The 19,180-nt window shown below is 44.2% G+C and overlaps 1 protein-coding gene across 4 annotated transcripts in view; it reads right to left on the bottom strand.

Annotated features, from left to right (window-relative positions):
- tax1bp1b (Tax1 (human T-cell leukemia virus type I) binding protein 1b) overlaps window positions 1-19,180 on the bottom strand; it is a 276,059-nt gene that overhangs the window by 105,409 nt on the left and 151,470 nt on the right. For 2 of the 4 annotated variants that reach the window (XM_070880819.1, XM_070880821.1), the window contains exons 11-13: window positions 14,227-14,338; window positions 10,478-10,599; window positions 286-408 (exon numbers count right to left, since the gene is read on the bottom strand). In XM_070880819.1, the coding sequence (XP_070736920.1) occupies window positions 286-408; window positions 10,478-10,599; window positions 14,227-14,338 (357 nt within the window). The remainder of the gene's footprint in view (window positions 1-285; window positions 409-10,477; window positions 10,600-14,226; window positions 14,339-19,180) is intronic. The other 2 variants (XM_070880820.1, XM_070880822.1) reach the window with 2 other exon arrangements.

Below are 19,180 nucleotides of genomic sequence, written 5' to 3'. Positions count from 1 at the left end.
GAACAGAGGATGATTTCTCTGTAATTGTAAGTCCTTTTTAAAGATTTTAGCTTTTTTCTTTTTAGTGGAGAAAGATTTTATCCAATTTAACGTATTTATCTTTCTACTGCTATTCCTGCACTTTGACAGATTTAGGTCTCAGCACAAAAGATTTCAATGGGGAGAATTTTATTTTATTGAAATTGGGAGTACTTTTTAAACATTTATTTTCTAATTAACAAAGTTGAAGGACAAGTATGCCAACGAACACCAACCCATTATTTTGCTAATTTAAATATTGCTTACCTTATACTGAATGTCCTCTGCAGCTTCTTGTTTCAGGTCACTGTTTATTTTTAACTGCAGATTCAGTTTTTGCTGTGTATGAGCCAATTCTTCAGCAAAAGCATGACGTCTTTCATTCTCTTCCTGAGGGAAAATAATGGACAAAATATATTGTCAGTAGAAAGTACATTTGAGTTTCATCTCCCATTTTGTGCTCGAGCTCAATTTGTTATTTCAACATACATTAACTGTCATAACTGATTCACAATTATTAAGGATGTCATAGCAGCGCATTTGGAAAGAGGTGACATGATAGGTCCAAGTCAGCATGGATTTGTGAAAGGGAAATCATGCGTGACAAATCTTCTGGAAAGTTTTTTGAGGATGTTTCCAGTAGAGTGGACAAGGGAGAACCAGTTGATGTGGTATATTTGGACTTTCAGAAGGCTTTCGACAAGGTCCCACACAAGAGATTAATGTGCAAAGTTAAAGCACATGGGATTGGGGGTAGTGTGCTGACATGGATTGAGAACTGGTTGTCAGACAGGACGCAAAGAGTAGGAGTAAATGGGTACTTTTCAGAATGGCAGGCGGTGACTAGTGGGGTACCGCAAGGTTCTGTTTACACTGTACATTAATGATTTAGACGAGGGGATTAAATGTAGTATCTCCAAATTTGCGGATGACACTAAGTTAGGTGGCAGTGTGAGCTGCGAGGAGGATGCTATGAGGCTGCAGAGTGACTTGGATAGGTTAGGTGAGTGGGCAAATGCATAGCAGATGAAGTATAATGTGGATAAATGTGAGGTTATCCACTTTGGTGGTAAAAACAGAGAGACAGACTATTATCTGAATGGTGACAGATTAGGAAAAGGGGAGGTGCAACGAGACCTGGATGTCACGGTACATCAGTCATTGAAGGTTGGCATGCAGGTACAGCAGGCGGTGAAGAAAGCAAATGGCATGTTGGCCTTCATAGCGAGGGGATTTGAGTACAGGGGCAGGGAGGTGTTGCTACAGTTGTACAGGGCCTTGGTGAGGCCACACCTGGAGTATTGTGTACAGTTTTGGTCTCCTAACCTGAGGAAGGACATTCTTGCTATTGAGGGAGTGCAGCGAAGGTTCACCAGACTGATTCCCGGGATGGCGGGACTGACCTATCAAGAAAGACTGGATCAACTGGGCTTGTATTCACTGGAGTTCAGAAGAATGAGAGGGGACCTCATAGAAACGTTTAAAATTCTGATGGGTTTAGGCAGGTTAGATGCAGGAAGAATGTTCCCAATGTTGGAGAAGTCCAGAACCAGGGGTCACAGTCTAAGGATAAGGGGTAAGCCATTTAGGACCAAGATGAGGAGAAACTTCTTCACCCAGAGAGTGGTGAACCTGTGGAATTCTCTACCACAGAAAGTTGTTGAGGCCAATTCACTAAATATATTCAAAAAGGAGTTAGATGTAGTCCTTACTACTAGGGGGATCAAGGGGTATGGCGAGAAAGCAGAAATGGGGTACTGAAGTTGCATGTTCAGCCATGAACTCATTGAATGGCGGTGCAGGTTAGAAGGGCCGAATGGCCTACTCCTACACCTATTTTCTATGTTTCTACAATGTGTTTACGCAACACTATTACACCAATATAGAGCAGATTTTCGCTAATCAGGGAAACGGATAGATATACTTTCAGCAGATAGAATGGAGTTTCAAAAAACTTGGTAACTGAGTAGCTGCTAAAGTCAAAAATATCTTATACTTATTAACTCCTGAGATTTTCCTCTGATCTAAAAACAAATAAAACTTTCTAAAAGTATTCTCTCTCCACGCCTCCGCCCACCCCAATCATACAACACAAGATCCCATTCATCCACCTAACATTAGATCCAAGCTTCTAGTGTCAAGGCTGCTTACCACTAGCTGTTACCGGCAGATTTGTGAATAATAAGGCAGCCACCACACTTGCGCCCACCTCTGGCGCGTGACTCGACAGCCGCCATTTTGGTGAGGGTCATAGTGCTGCCGTTAGCGGTGCTGGCCCTAGACATGCAAATCTGGAGAATGTGGCGTCAGTTGTCTTACTGCTGCACTCTGCAACTTGGATCTTTGCGCTCAGTTTAGCACCGAGTCCTAAGCTCGCTCTGAAATGCGAGCGTGCAGCAGATCGACAGAGATGCTGTCAGCGCTTCTTAAAGCGACACACAATTCTTTCAGGGAAGTTTACATTTAAGATTTTGGACTTTTAAAATATTTTGTAGGATTAGTGGCTTGGCGCAATACATGTTAAAAACTTTTTAAAGTGTGCAGGGAGTGCTGCTGTATGCTTGCAAGGCCTCAGATGGTAAAGAAAGGCCTCTGAGCAGACTGAAATGCTGGAAATACTCAGCAGGTCAGGGAGCATCCATGGAGAGAGAAACAGAGTTCATGTCTCAAGTCGAGATGCTGCTTTATGTGCTGAGTATTTCCAGTATTTGCTGCTTTTATTTCAGTTTTCCAGCATCCGCTCGTGAGGGAAAAGGAAGACGCAGAAGAGGAAGAAGTAGCCCTTTCTGGCTGGGATATCCGGGATCCAAATATCCACCTGCAGTACCAGTGACCACAACCCCAATTCCCCTTTCAACATGTGGCTCACACTTTACCTTCCCTCTGTTACTGAGCATGACAGCGTCCCCTTGGCCACAATGCTGAAATAAAAGCCACCACAAAGCAATCTTGCCAATCCAACTTTATACATCTTCCCATCCAATTGGACATCACCCTTAAACATTCTATTAGTAACTGTCTTGCGTCTGCCTTTGCCTATCCTAGTAATGTCACACAGTGCTACCCCACCCCAATGGCTAGTGGAAGGTTGCTGACTTTTAGTGGGGGACACTGCAAATAGCCTTGCAGGTTGACCTCGGGTAGCTGGTGGCAAGGAGTATAAAATTGAGTGACGGTGTTTCTTCTTCACTTTCCTCTCTCTTCTTGGTTACCCACTGGCTGGGCAGGCTGCCTTTCTTGGGTGTGTGAAATGAGGAAGCCACAAGGGTGGAATTGTGGTGAGGAAGGGCAGGAAAGTAGGTGGTGCATGAAAGAATGAGGATAATGTAAGAGGATACCAGCATCTTGTAATCTTTCAGCCCTGCCGCTGGCCAAGGGTTCAGCCTTGCCCCTGCCAAGATGGTTAGCACCATCTCCTCCAAGGTGGTAAGGTGAAGCTAGGAATGGGAGGGGTGTGCCTCGTGTTTGGTACAGATTGTTGGTAGGTGAGTGGGGGAAGCTGGGGGGGCGGGGGAATTGTGCACTCAGATATATGTGAGGCTAATGGTGCAGTTGGTAGGAGCCAGCTTTTGAAGATGCATTCACTGACCTTGACCACTGGTCTGAGGTCTTGAAGCTTGTTTGGGCACTGGAGCCAGGTCATGGGGGCGACACTGCTGGCAGTGATGGCCTCGATGATCTGGTCCCACATTGCTCTTTCTGGAGGGCCTCTTGGCCCCTGTGGGTAAAGGATCTCTCTTGTGGTGTTGACCCCATGAACAAAGCTTGAGTGCTGCGTGCGAGACCCTGGGTGCCCCTTCCCTGGTTTACTGAGCCACTTGTGATAATGCTGAAGCATTTTTCCCATTTTTTTTTGGTACGGAAGGCAATTCAGATTTAAGAGCTGAAGACTTCCATTTGACAATTATTTTCAATGTTTTTTTTTCCGAAGGCAGTTGAGTTCTTAGGGTTAATAAATGCCTATTTTTAAATGATATTTATTTTTTCATTTTAGAAGGCATTCCCCTTTAAGGGACCAACACTGCTTTCTCAAATGACAGTCTTCCCTTTAAGTTCCTGCTCCAGAGATGATACATTGGGCCTCCTGCTGAGACTACCAGCCAAAAACCAGCCTTACACAGCAAGTTTATCACTGTGCTCATGTTAATTAGCAAGCAACACCAATAGTGCTGCCAGCGCTATTAATTTCAGCAGCCATTAACTGCGGCCCGCGGGGGCACCAGCAGGTTTCCAGCACTCTGGAATTTTTAGCCTATGAGTTAATGGTACAACCACTCAAGGCATGGGTAATGTAGTGGGAACACCCTTTGCAATGTCCCTGCCTGTGCCTTTTGAATCCAAACATAAAGCTCTCCATTGCTTCAAAGGAAATTCTTCAACTAAAGAACTGGCCCCTTTTCACCCAAAACACAAAGTGGTCCATCATGCCCACAATGGAATAAATGGTCACAGCAGGACTAACAAGGATAATTATTTCTAATTTGTCAGAAGAAATCTACCCGATACATACATCTCATCAGACATAGACTCCAGAATTTCAACATCTATTTTGAAGCCTTAATAACCAGTTGTCTGGACCCAAGACTTTTCTTGAAATAAATGGGCAGAACAGCAACTTGGAAATCAATGGCATTAATTTTTGCTGCGCTTTTCTCAATTGTTTGTTGTAATTTTGGTCGGAGATCAGCGGAAACCCTGAAGAAAAGGCTTATACGTTTGAGGTTTTTGTGGATCTTTAGGGAAGTTGTAGCAGTCAATCATGAGCCCCTGCAGAAATTCTACCTCACGATCATTGCCAACTATATTTACTGGCATAAACCCTTCTGGACTTTTTTCAAAACAAGGACATGGGGATAAATGCACCAACCCGTGTTACTGAATTACAAAGCCCAGGATAGATCCCAGTTCAATCCCTGGCCTGTGTCTAGTTAAGGTAACCACAATTGACCTCAGCACTACAGAACAGAGAGTATTGTGTGTGTGTGTGTGTGTGTGTGTGGGGGAGGAGTAAGTCAACCGGGATTTCCAACTCCAAATGTTAAACAGTGACATAAAAGCAAAACGCTTGTGGATGCTGGAAATCTGAAATAAAGAAACAGGAAAAGCTGGAAATACTCAGCAGGTCAGGCAGCATCTGTGGAGAGAGTTAATGTTTCAGGGGTGATCCTTGTACAAGACCTTAGGCGGCCGCACTTGGAATACTGTGTCCAATTTTGGTCTCCTCACATGTGGGTGATACTGAGGCTTTGGAGAGGGTGCAGAGGAGGGCCACTAGACTCATTCCCAGTTTAAAACATCTTAGCTAGCAAGAGAGGCTAAAAGAGTTGGGACTCTACACTTTAGAAGCGTATACTTAGAGGTGATCTGATTGAGGTTTATAAAATAATGAAGGGAACACACTGTGTTCCAGCTGACAGTTTATTTCAATTAAATAGGTTAGGGAGGACCAAGGGACACAAATTGACCTTTTATAAGACTGGATCTAGGTGAGATGTTAGGAGGTGGTTTTTTTCCCAGAGAATAGTGAACTCTAGTCTTGTCTGTCTTTTGCGATGGATGCTGATTCACTGAATTCCTTCAAATAAGAGCTGGACCAGTTTCTGGCTGGGGCGGAGATCACCTCTTACAGAAGGTAGGTACCACAGGGAATTCAGGGCCAGAGTGATCTCCTGGACTAGCTTCGTTTGTCTCGATCGGTCGAAGAGGAATTTCCCAGATATTTTCCCCCAACTTGGCATGTTTTTTCTTTTTTTTTGCCTCTCTTAGATCACATGATTTCAAGTGGGGGGAACATATATATTATGATACACAAGGTGCAGCAATTGTGTGGGACAAGCTCGATGGACCAGAGGGTCTTTACCTGTTCGTATACAGTGACCCCTGCTAGAAAGCATGTAGTCATTGGATGAGGACAGAATTGGATTTGGCGATATAAGGTTACCCACTGTTGAATAGCCTCGTGGAGCCTCGTGACTTACTAACTAGATTTACAGTGGCCATTTGGAAGAGGTACAAGAAAGAAGTGATGCCAATCCCATGGAATTGTTCCCAAGCAATACCTTCAGAAACGAAAGAAAAATGGGAGAAATTTAGGAACTAAAAAGATAAAAAATGAGACACTAATGCTTCCCTTTATCATCAAACACTCTATTTGTAATGTTAGTTGAGACTGCTCCATGTATGGATATAGGAGGGAAAATCTTTGATATGTTCTGCCATATCAATCAAAGCTGAAGCTTCAGTTAGCCCAAGTACTGCTAAGGGCTGAAGATGACGCATGGTACAGCAGTCACCACTCTGGCTGAAATAGACAGTTTTGAGTACTGTGATTTGAGAATCACCCACAATGTCCTGCAGTTAACTATCTTCCTGATGTGGAGTTTGAGTCCTGTTTGCTTTGCGTGTGCTATAAATGCAAACAGGATTCAAACAAGCAACAGTGTCCTTTATCCAAGGATTTTTCAAACTTTGCATTTGATCAAAATGTTGTTCCTCGGTGTTAGTTCAATGAAATGAAAGACAAAGATTGTCTCAAGGTTGGTCTAAGATTTTTCTTCATTCTATCGTAAACCTGAATGGTTACCTCAAATCAAAGACTAGGCAATGCCAGCACTAAGCTTTACCAGGCCAGGTGTAGAACACATTAGATGTGGAATTAAGTTTGCTCTACTCCCTTCTAGTAATCTCTGCTGCATTCGTCTTCCATACCAGTCATTCCCAAGACATTTCAGAATGAGATTGCCAATTAGTGCTCAGTCGCAGTTTTGAGCTGAGGTCACCAGGAACTGGGTTTAAGATTGCCCAAAATATTGCAGGCAACAGAGAGAGCAGAGACTTTCAATTTGTGCTCAATTTGAGGTAAAGATTAAAATACAGCATCCTAACCCATTGCACTACCAACTCTGGTTACCTAAATGTACTGGATTTGTGATATTTTCATTTGTTAACAGCATTTGGGGTCAACATCTCTGGTGAAATCTGTAATTGCTTCTTAACTTAATAAGAAGTGCTGACGCTCAATTCGAAGTCTCCAGTTGCCATTTATAGGATTGCTGTTAGCTGCTGTATTAGCCCAGCAATAACATTTCCTACATAAAAAAAATAGGAGGGGGCAGGTAAGAGATAAAGAAGAACAACGAGCAGCCAAGATTCCAATCTGAGGCAGCAAAGAGCAACCGGGTATCAGGCTAGAGGCAGTGAGAAGCAATGATGGTCAGCCACAGGCACTGAGGAGCAACAGGATAGAAACATAGAAACATAGAAAATAGGTGCAGGAGTAGGTCATTCGGCCCTTCGAGCCTGCACCGCCATTCAATGAGTTCATGGCTGAACATGCAACTTCAGTACCCCATTCCTGCTTTCTCGCCATACCCCTTGATCCCCCGAGTAGTAAGGACTACATCTAATTCCTTTTTGAATATATTTAGTGAATTGGCCTCAACAACTTTCTGTGGTAGAGAATCCCACAGGTTCACCACTCTCTGGGTGAAGAAGTTTCTCCTCATCTCGGTCCTAAATGGCTTACCCCTTATCCTTAGACTGTGACCCCTGGTTCTGGACTTCTCCAACATTGGGAACATTCTTCCTGCATCTAACCTGTCTAAACCCATCAGAATTTTAAATGTTTCTATGAGGTCCCCTCTCATTCTTCTGAACTCCAGTGAATACAAGCCCAGTTGATCCAGTCTTTCTTGATAGGTCAGTCCCGCCATCCCGGGAATCAGTCTGGTGAACCTTCACTGCACTCCCTCAATAGCAAGAATGTCCTTCCTCAGGTTAGGAGACCAAAACTGTACACAATACTCCAGGTGTGGCCTCACCAAGGCCCTGTACAACTGTAGCAACACCTCCCTGCCCCTGTACTCAAATCCCCTCGCTATGAAGGCCAACATGCCATTTGCTTTCTTAACCGCCTGCTGTACCTGCATGCCAACCTTCAATGACTGATGCACCATGACATCCAGGTCTCGTTGCACCTCCCCTTTTCCTAATCTGTCACCATTCAGATAATAGTCTGTCTCTCTGTTTTTAGCCAGAGACAGTGAGGAGTAATGGGACGACCTACCAGCAGGGGGTTATCGAGGGTTTAAATAAAATAAAGATGGGTTGTAGAAGAGTTGACGGTAGATGCCAGTGATGTCCAGTAGATAAAAGGTGTTCAGTGCACAAAGTCCACAATGCATCACAAAAAAGTAAAATGAAAATACTTCCCAACAGAAATAAATTTAGCAAGCCTTCGAAAATGCTAAATTGTGCCAGAGTGAAGGAGGGCTGAAGTAAAAATAATGGCCTCAAAATTGTGGTCGGAGGCAATATTTACCAATGTACCTGGTGGTCCCAGAGGAACGAAGACCTTTGCTCTGAGGCCTCGATGCGCAGCTCAGTATTCCAGGAGCGTATGCGCATCCTGGGATCATGTGGGCCAGACCAACCAATGAAAATGGCGTGTCCCCATTCACAGTAATAGTGAGTTCCGGTTGTATGAAGATCACCATTTCTATGAATGGGGATACCCCCAAAAACACAAATATTTTCAATAAATAAGTAAAACACTTCACATATTTAAAATTAATTGAAATTGAAATTAATTAAATGTTTTAGAAAATAATTTATTTTCTTGAATATGTTTTAATAGGAGTAAAAAGAAACTTACCTTAATGGACAGGGTTTTTATGATAAAAATTATTGATAACATCTTATTTTTCTATCTTTTAAAACTCTTACGCTGGTAAAAGCAGGCCATACGTCTGCTTTTACCATACGTAAGAGTTTTAAGGACATTCGCTGGGCAGGAGTTGGGCAAATAGTCCAAATCTCGTGAAGGTCCTTCTCCTGGGGATGCATGCGATCTGTCAAAAGATATTTCCGGGTCTAGGCGCATGCGCAGTGCACGCCTAAAGCCGCACTTGTGGGTTGTCTAAGAGTGCAGAGAGGCAGCGATTTCAGGCCCAATAATATTCCTCCACAGCACCACCAACTGGTCAGAGCAGGCCACTGCAGCAGACAGCAACTACAGCAACGAGTGCCACAAGACTATCACATAATATTGCAAAGTCCTATTAAGACAGCATTATCACCAGTTATCACAGGAAAAAGGTTAGACAAGAAGTTAACGGAATATGGCTGGGCATATATTCTCATCCTGCCACATCCGTCACGAATGGTTGTGGTTAATTAAGCAACTAACGGGAGGAGATGGCTCCATGAACATCCCCATCATCAACGATGGCAAAGCCCACCATTTGAGTGCAAAGTTGAAGCATTCGCAACAATTTGTAGCCAGAATTGCTGAGTGGAAGATCCTTCTTGGCCTCCTCCTGAAGTCCCAAACATAAAGATGCCAGTCTTCAGCGAATTCCATTCAGTCCATGCTGAGTGTACTGGTCACAGCAAAGATTACAGGCCCCGACAACATCCCAGATGCAGTGTTTAAGACCTATGCCCCAGAACCAGCCGCGCCCTTAGCTGAGCTGATCCAATACTGTTACAACATTGGCATCTACCCAACAATGAGAACAATTGCCCAGGTATATCTTGTTCACAAATTCACTGGCTTTAACATCCACTCCCTCCCCCATCACCAGCGTAGTGTGGTTGCAATGTGTACTATCTACAGGATGCACTACAGCAACAAGACTTTGTTGGCAGCACCTCTCAAACTTACAACTTCCACCGTCTAGAAGGACATGGGTAGCAGATGCATGGGAATACCATCACCTCCAAGTTCCCTTCCCTAAGTCACACTTCATCCTTACTTGGACATATATCGCTGTTCCTTATTTGTCACAGAGTCAAAATCCTGAAGCACCCTACCTAATAGCATTGTTGAAGCATCTTCACTCTTCAGACTGCAGCAGTTCAAGAAGGCGGGCCACCAACAGCCTCTCAAGGGAAACTAGGATGGGCAATAAATGCCAGTCTAGCCAGCGACGCCCACATCCCGAGAATGGAAAAATATATTATTCTATCTATATGTTCCTGCTCTTACATAAAAGGGCATTTTCTGACTTAGCGCAAGCAACATCCTAGATAATTTGCTAGCAATATATCAAAAACAGTACATCTGTGCATGCATACATCATTCAGTATTAGATGCACAGCAAGCTTGAAAAAAAATTGTATGCTTCTAAGTTGGAGCCTGAAACTTATAACCACATTCAAATTTGGAAAGCTCCCTGACCAAACAATTAAACTCTGAATTACTTGAGAGTTTGGATACTTATCAGACTATGTAACCTTAAAGGTACAAAACTCCTTACCAACTAAATAAAGCACTGTGAATTATATTGTACCTGTATAACCTTAAAAAATAGCACTTCAACCAACTTTTGTTTTATCAATTTCCAACTATACTCCTTAGAACATCCATTATGAAACAAACAATCTTTTTTTGTCCCTACCAACCTGTAACATATGGCAAGGTTTTAACTACACAAATTCTGGTAATGGCATTACTTACAGCTAACATCTGTTTGCATTTCTTGTACTTCTCAGTTTTCTCAGCTATTTCTTTACTCATTTTACTCATTTGTGTCTGTACCAAGAGATCAAATGTATGGTCGAATGGAGCAGGCATGACTGCTGTTGGGAAAAGACCAAGATGTTAGCAATAGCACTGCTGATTAAATGAACTATAGGTCATAACTAAAAATTAACAAAGCTTTAATTATTTAATCCCCCAGACAAGCAATTTACAGTACAGTATTCTTTAAAAAAAACTATTTTGTTGATTTGATTACTCCCCATCAATGCCAGGGGCAAGTAGGGCTCCAAGCTCGACAGCTCAAACATGCATTTAGTTCAGTACCAAAGGAACTAATTTTTATTTTTAAAATAATAATTTGTTGCTGAGAACATGGATTCTGCTGATGGGAAATATTATGGGTATTTCAGCAATGCCTATAGTTTATAAAACTTTTAACACCAAATTAAGAACATACAATTTATTTAATGCTGAGATGCAATTATTATTCAACTCAGTATTAGGGTTCAGCTCCTCTTGATTTTTCAGTCGGATCAATTACAAAAGATCACGTGTGTCTTTTGTCTCTAATATTTTAACTTTCATGGTAGCAACTTCACTGGCCATTCTGTGCATGTCACTTTCTAGCAATCGCATCAATTGTCAGCAAACATAACAGACCTAATTGTTCAGTAATGGACTTAAAGGGCCCTGGAACAATGGCAAGTTATCAGCAGGGAAACAATGGGTATTTGGCAAGTTTCAGTTTATGTAATAATGGCTTGTTGATAATAACATAAGAACATAAGAATTAGGAACAGGAGTAGGCCATCTAGCCACTTGAGCCTGCTCCGCCACTCAACAAGATCATGGCTGATCTGGCCGTGGACTCAACTCCACTTACCCGCCCGCTCCCCATAACACTTAATTCCCTTATTGGTTAAAAATCTATCTATCTGCGATTTGAATACATTCAATGAGCTAGCCTCAACTGCTTCCCTGGGCAGAGAATTCCACAGATTCACAGCCTTCTGGGAGAAGAAATTCCTTCTCAACTCGGTTTAAATTGGCTCCCCTGTATTTTGAGGCTGTGGCCCCTAGTTCCAGTCTCCTCGACCAGTGGAAACAACCTGTCTGCCTCTATCTTGTCTATCCCTTTCATTATTTGAAATGTTTCTATAAGATCACCCCTCATCCTTCTGAACTCCAACGAGAAAAGACCCAGTCTACTCAATCTATCATCATAAGGTAACCCCCTCATCTCCGGAATCAGCCTAGTGAATCGTCTCTGTGCCCCCTCCAAAGCTAGTATATCCTTCCTTAAGTCAGGTGACCAAAACTGCACGCAGTACTCCAGGTACGGCCTCACCAATACCCTGCACAGTTGCAGCAGGACCTCCCTGCTTTTGTACTCCATCCCTCTCGCAATGAAGGCCAACATTCCATTCGCCTTCCTGATTACCTGCTGCACCTGCAAACTAACTTTTTGGGATTCATGCACAAGGATCCCCAGGTCCCTCTGCACCGTAGCATGTTGTAATTTCTCCCCATTCAAATAATATTCCCTTTTACTGTTTTTTTTCCCCCAAGATGGATGACCTCACATTTTCCGACATTGTATTCCATCTGCCAAACCTTAGCCCATTCGCTTAACCTATCTAAATCTCTGTGCAGCCTCTCTGTGTCCTCTACACAATCCGCTTTCCCACTAATCTTTGTGTCATCTGCAAATTTTGTTACACTACACTCCGTCCCCTCTTCTAGGTCATCTATGTATATTGTAAACAGTTGAGGTCCCAGCACCGATCCCTGTGGCACACCACTAACCACCGATTTCCAACCCGAAAAAGACCCATTTATCCCGACTCTCTGCTTTCTGTTCGCCAGCCAATTCTCTATCCATGCTAATACATTTCCTCTGACTCCGCGTACCTTTATCTTCTGCAGTAACCTTTTGTGTGGCACCTTATCGAATGCCTTTTGGAAATCTAAATACACCACATCCATCGGTTCACCTCTATCCAACATGCTCGTTATATCCTCAAAGAATTCCAGTAAATTAGTTAAACATGATTTCCCCTTCATGAATCCATGTTGCATCTGCTTGATTGCACTATTCCTATCTAGATGTCCCACTATTTCTTCCTTAATGATAGCTTCAAGCATTTTCCCCACTACAGATGTTAAACTAACCGGCCTATAGTTACCTGCCTTTTGTCTGCCCCGTTTTTTAAAACAGAGGCGTTACATTAGCTGCTTTCCAATCCGATGGTACCTCCCCAGAGTCCAGAGAATTTTGGTAGATTATAACGAATGCATCTGCTATAACTTCCACCATCTCTTTTAATACCCTGGGATGCATTTCATCAGGACCAGGGGACTTGTCTACCTTGAGATCCATTAGCCTTGTCCAGCACTACCCCCCTAGTGATAGTGATTGTCTCAAGGTCCTCCCCTCCCACATTCCTGTGACCAGCAATTTTTGGTATGGTTTTTCTGTCTTCCACTGTGAAGACCAAAGCAAAAAAATTGTTTAAGGTCTCAGCCATTTCTACATTTCCCATTATTAAATCCCCCTTCTCATCTTCTAAGGGACCAACATTTACTTTAGTCACTCTTTTCCGTTTTATATATCAGTAAAAGCTTTTACTATCTGTTTTTATGTTTTGCGCAAGTTTACTTTCGTAATCTATCTTTCCTTTATTGATTTCTTAGTCATTCTTTGCTGTCGTTTAAAATTTTCCCAATCTTCTAGTTTCCCACTAACCTTGGCCACCTTATACGCATTGGTTTTTAATTTGATACTCTCCTTTATTTCCTTGGTTATCCACGGCTGGTTATCCCTTCTCTTACCGCCCTTCTTTTTCACTGGAATATATTTTTGTTGAGCACTATGAAAGAGCTCCTTAAAAGTCCTCCACTCTTCCTCAATTGTGCCACCGTTTAGTCTGTGTTTCCAGTCTACTTTAGCCAACTCTGCCCTCATCCCACTGTAGTCCCCTTTGTTTAAGCATAGTAAGCTCGTTTGAGACACTACTTCCTCACCCTCAATCTGTATTACAAATTCAACCATACTGTGATCACTCATTCCGAGAGAATCTTTTACTTGGAGATCGTTTATTATTCCTGTCTCATTTCACAGGACCAGATCTAAGATAGCTTGCTCCCTTGTAGGTTCTGTAACATACTGTTCTAAGAAACAGTCCCGTATGCATTCTATGAATTCCTCCTCAAGGCTATCCTGTGTGATTTGATTTGACCAATCGATATGTAGGTTAAAATCCCCCATGATTACTGCCGTTCCCAGTTGATATCAAGGAGCTATTTTAGCTGATGATTTTCTTTGGCTACACAACCACTTCAAAATTGTGATATCATAGTTGTAAATGGATTAAAAATTTGAGGGTAGACTTTAACAATTTCAAATCATTATTAAATCAAATAAATAGATTTATATGAAGTACAAACAGGTGGAGAAATATTTATTTTAAATCATTATATATTTACATACTAGCAGTTTGCCTGTGGCTTTGTTCACTGCGAGCCAATTGTAATGGCTAAATTGTGACAGGAAGCAAGTTTAAAGTTTACAGGAAATGCAGAGGATATGCAAGACTTAATATACCTTATATAAACAGAAATGTACATATACTTAAAAAAAATATTTTTGACTGCTCGGAATACTGCAAGAGATCGAACAATGCTAATTTATTTCTACAGTTCGAGGCTAACCAATTGCCAGGTACCTGGAGAGGTGACTTGAATAAAGTCTGCTGCAGACACTGGAGGTGATTCAGTGTTTGTCCCATTATCAGTTAGTTTCTGCTTGTCAGAGAATGTTTCATTTTTCTTCTCTTCCTATTAATGTGATGATTGTATGGTTAGATTGCTGTATAATTTTCCTTTAAGCAAGTAACATCCTGATATCTTACAAAAGCAATGATGAAATGGACAGAAGCTAAGTAATTATGTGATGTAACAGCATTTTGCACCATCTCAAAAAAAAATCAAGACTCCAAAGTGTGCTGGTTCTTTCTACAGACCCACATATAAAGAATACAAAATGACAGATAGGTTGTAATAGTAATCTATATGTCAGCTCCGTAAAAGGTCCCCATGATTATTAAAGCCATTAAAGCTTCTTCCTCTAGCTTTCATCTTCCCCATTAATTTCATGCCTTCAATGTCTGCAAATGTCTCCTTTCCCGCTGATGCACCTCATGCTTCTAGAACTATGGGGGAGAAATTGGGTGCATTTGCCTTTACCACCCCTGGTGGGTGCAAATGAGTTTGCGACCGGTCGCAGCTTAGCTAACGACTCCCGCTAAATTCGGCAGGTGTTTAGCAGCGGTGCTACGCCATTGTGCCCCAATCTCCTGCGCCCGGAGATCATGGCGTCATCTCCAGAGACATCACCCTGTTAGCGTCCCGGCCCCTAAATTGGATTTCACCCCCTGAAACAGCGCGGGGGCGATAACGGGGATTGCTTCAGGAGACCCGCACCGGCCTCTAACGGGGAAAAAATTAAAAGGGAGGTAGCCGGCTGCTGTGAAAAAAATCTGCTTGTTTCGTTGGCGCTCCAGTCACGGTTTGTTCGCGGGGTCGGTGCCGAGATTGTTCAGCCCTGCACTCTGCTCGAGTGCATGCTGATCATGCGGCACCCTCGCTCCCGGTGGTCCAGGTAGGTGGCTTCATCTTTGGCAGACTATGCAGCTTGGGCCCTTCCCTTTAATTGAGGGAAGAGCCCCGCACACTGCTCAGCCGTGCGCCTTGTTACCAACCCAGGAAGGAAGTGGAGCACTTGATTTAGCGCTCCACTTTCTTCCAGGGGCAGTAACCCGAATTTAGCGAGCTGGGCGGGTGCAAAGTTTCCCGCCTCCCGGATGATACTGCCCCCAAATGGGCCGATAATTAATTTCTAGGCCTATGACTTTAATGTCAGTTGTACATCTACTGGACACCTTTAAATAATAATCTTAGCATTGCCTTCATGCTGTCAAGTCCCTCTCCTTGTATTGGACATCCTATCTCAAGTACTCATGATGCTCCATGGAAAATATCAAGCTTCCCATGAGCTCTCAAAGCTGTCCCACTTTGCCTACAATGTGAAATTCCCATAGACTTGGGTAATCTTGCATCGTAGACACTACGGCCTAGAAATTCCGTAGATGAGCGCTGGCCGTTAACGCTGGTTCTCTTGGAAAAAAATGGCGGCTGCCTCGCTTCCAGCCGCCTCCGGCATGGGACATGTCAGTCATTTTGATAAGGACCATAGCGCTGCCGTTGTCAGTGCTGGCCCCTGAAATGTAAATTAGCAGATCGTGAAGTCAATCAACTTGGACGTTTTCGCACGCCATAATCGCCGGGTTCTAAGCACGCACAAAAATGCCTGCATGAAGCAGCCTTGCAGGAAGGCTGTCAGCACTTCTTAAAGGGACACATACATCTTTCAGGCAATTTGGATTTAAGCTTTTGGACTTTTAAAATATTTTATAGAAATAGTAGCATGGTGCAATAGATGTTAAAAAGTTTTGAAGAGTGCAGGGAGTGCTGCTTGAAGCTTGCAAGGCTTTAGATGGTAAAGGAAGGTCTCTGAGAAGACAGAAAATGCTGAAAATACTGAGCAGGTCAGGCAGCATCCAAGGAGAGAGAAACAGAGTTCACGTCTCAGGTCAAGATGCTGCCTGACTTGCAGAGTATTTCAATCTATTGCTGCTTTTATTTCAGATTTTCAGCTTCCGCTCAAAGAGGGAAGAGGAAGACGCAGGAGGGAGGATGCAAACCAGACAGCCCCTTTCTGGCTGGGATAACTGGGATGGAATCATACGCCTGCGGCACACCAATAATCACAACCCCAATTCCCCTTTCAACGTATGTCCCACACCCTCCGTTGCTGAGCATCACAGCATCCCCTTGGCTACAATGCTGAAATAAAAGCCACCACAAAGCAACCTTTTCAACCCAACTTTATACGTCTATCTATCCAACATGAAATCAAGAAAGCGGTTAATCACCCTTGTGTATTCTCTTAGTCATCATCATAGGCAGTCCCTCGAGATCGAGGAAGACTTGCTTCCACTCTAAAAGTGAGTTCTTAGGTGACTGAACAGTCTAATATGGCAATTACAGTCTCTGTCACAGGTGGGACAGACAGTCGTTGAAGGAAAGGGTGGGTGGGACTGGTTTGCTGCACACTCCTTCCGCTGCCTGCGCTTGATTTCTGCATGCTCTCGGCGACGAGACTCTAGGTACTCAGCGTCCTCCCGGATGCACTTTCTCCACTTAGGGCAGTCTTTGGCCAGGGACCAGGTGTCGGTGAGGATGTTGCATTTTATCAAGGATTTTTTGAGGGTGTCCTTGGAACGTTTCCTCTGCCCATCTTGGGCTCGCTTGCCGTGTAGGAGTTCCGAATAGAGCGCTTGCTTTGGGAGTCTTGCTTTGGGAATCTGACGGCATGCGAACAACGTGGCCGCCCAACGGAGCTGGTCGAGTGTGGTCAGTGCTTCGATGCTGGAGCTGTTGGCCTGGTCGAGGATGCTAACATTGGTGCGTCTGTCATCCCAGGGGATTTGTAGGATCTTGCGGAAACATCGTTGGTGGTATTTCTCCAGCGATTTGAGGTGTCTACTGTATATGGTCCTCTATACTGTATACCGTCTTCTCCCTGTGGCTGAGGAGCTCCTCCCGGAGTCACAGTGCAGATTTCGTCCTCTACGGGGTATAATGGACATGATTTCTACAGCACGACAACTGCAAGAAAAATGCAGGGAACAGCACCAACCCTTATACATGGCCTTCTTTGACCTTACAAAGGCCCTTGACACTGTCAACCACGAGGGACTATGGAACGTCCTCCTCCGTTTTGGCTGTCCCCAAAAGTTTGTCACCATCCTCCGACTGCTCCACGACGACTTGCAAACCGTGATCCTGACCAACGGATCCATTACAGTCCCAATCCACATCTGGCCGGGGTCAAGCAGGGCTGCGTCATCGCACCAACCCTCTTCTCAATCTTTCTCGCTGTAATGCTCCACCTCACACTCAACAAGCTCCCCACTGGAGTGGAACTAAACTACAGAACCAGTGGGATCCTGTTCAACCTTTGTTATCTCCAGGCCAGATTCAAGACTGTCCCAACCTCTGTCGAACTACAGTACGCAAACGACACGGGTCTGCGCACAGAGACTGAACTCCAATTCATAGTCAACATCTTCACTGAGGCGTGCGAAAGCATGGGCCTTACACTAAACATCTGTAAGACAAAGGTCCTCCACCAGCCTGACCCCGCCACACAGCATTCTCTTAGTGACTGCCTTGCGTCTGCCTTTGCCTATCCTAGTGAAGTCATAATGCTACCCAGTGAGAACGTACACAAAGGAATTGATTCCCGTAATCGGCAGTGCTACCGTAAAGGTCTCCTACGATGGAACGGTGCACAAGTTACCATTCTGGGTGGTACTGGGCGATGGCCCCATGCTGTTCGGCAGGAGCTGGCTGGGAAAGATACGCTGGAACTGGGATGATGTCTGAGCGCTTTCGTTCGTCGACGACACCTCATGTGCCCAGGTCCTAAGCAAGTTTCCCTGGCTGTTCGAACCACGCATCGGGAAGTTCCAAGGAGCAAAAGTGTAGATCCACTTGATTCCGGGGATGCGACCCATCCGTCACAAGGCGAGTGCGGTACCTTACATGATGAGGGTGGAGATCGAGCTGGACAGGCTGCAACGAGAGAGCATCATTTCGCCGATCGAATTTAATGAGTGGGCCAGTCCGATTGTTCCCGTCCTCAAGGGAGACGGCACCGTCAGAATCTGTGGTGATTACAAAGTAACTATCAATCGTTTCTCACGACAGGATCAATACCCGCTACCAAAGGCAGACGACCTATTTGTGATGCTGGCGGGAGGGAAAACGTTCACGAAACTGGACTTGACCTCGGCCTACATGACGCAGGAGCTGGAGGAATCAGCGAAAGGCCTCACCTGCATCAACACGCACAAAGGTCTCCTCATTTATAACAGATGCCCGTTTGGGATTTGATCGTGGCGATATTCCAGAGGAACATGGAAAGCTTACTGAAGTCGGTCCCACGCACCGTGGTCTTCCAGGACGACATCTTGGTTACAGGTCGGGACACCGTCGAGCACCTGCATAACCTTAGGAGATTCTTAGTTGACTTAATCGTGTGGGGCTCAGGCTAAAACGCTCGGTGCGTTTTCCTGGCACCTGAAGTGGAGTTACTGGGGAGAAGAATCGCGGCAGACGGCATCGGACCCACCGATTCGAAGACGGAGGCAATCGAGAACGCGCCGAGGCCACAGAACGTGACAGAGCTGCGGTCGTTTCTAGAACTCCTGAACTATTTTGATCACTTCTTACCGCGACTTAGCACATTGTTAGAACCCCTGCACTCCTTACTGCGTAAAGGAGATGAATGGGTATGCGGTAAAAGCCAAGAAAATGCCATTGAGAGAGCTAGGAAGCTGTTATGTTCAAACAAATTGCTTGTGTTGTATGATCCATGTAAACGTTTGGTACTAGCATGTGATGCGTTGTCGTACGGGGTCGGGTGTGTATTGCAACAAGCTAATGATTCTGGGAAATTGCAACCGGTTGCTTATTCATCCAAAAGTCTGACTAAGGCTGAGAGGACCTACAGTATGATCGAAAAAGAAGCGTTAGCATGTGTTTTACGGGGTA

Source organism: Pristiophorus japonicus, chromosome 5, assembly GCF_044704955.1.
Source record: "Pristiophorus japonicus isolate sPriJap1 chromosome 5, sPriJap1.hap1, whole genome shotgun sequence".
Lineage (NCBI taxonomy): Eukaryota > Metazoa > Chordata > Chondrichthyes > Pristiophoridae > Pristiophorus > Pristiophorus japonicus.
Note: the sequence above shows the minus strand (reverse complement) of the source record. Positions and strands in the feature narration are given on the sequence as shown.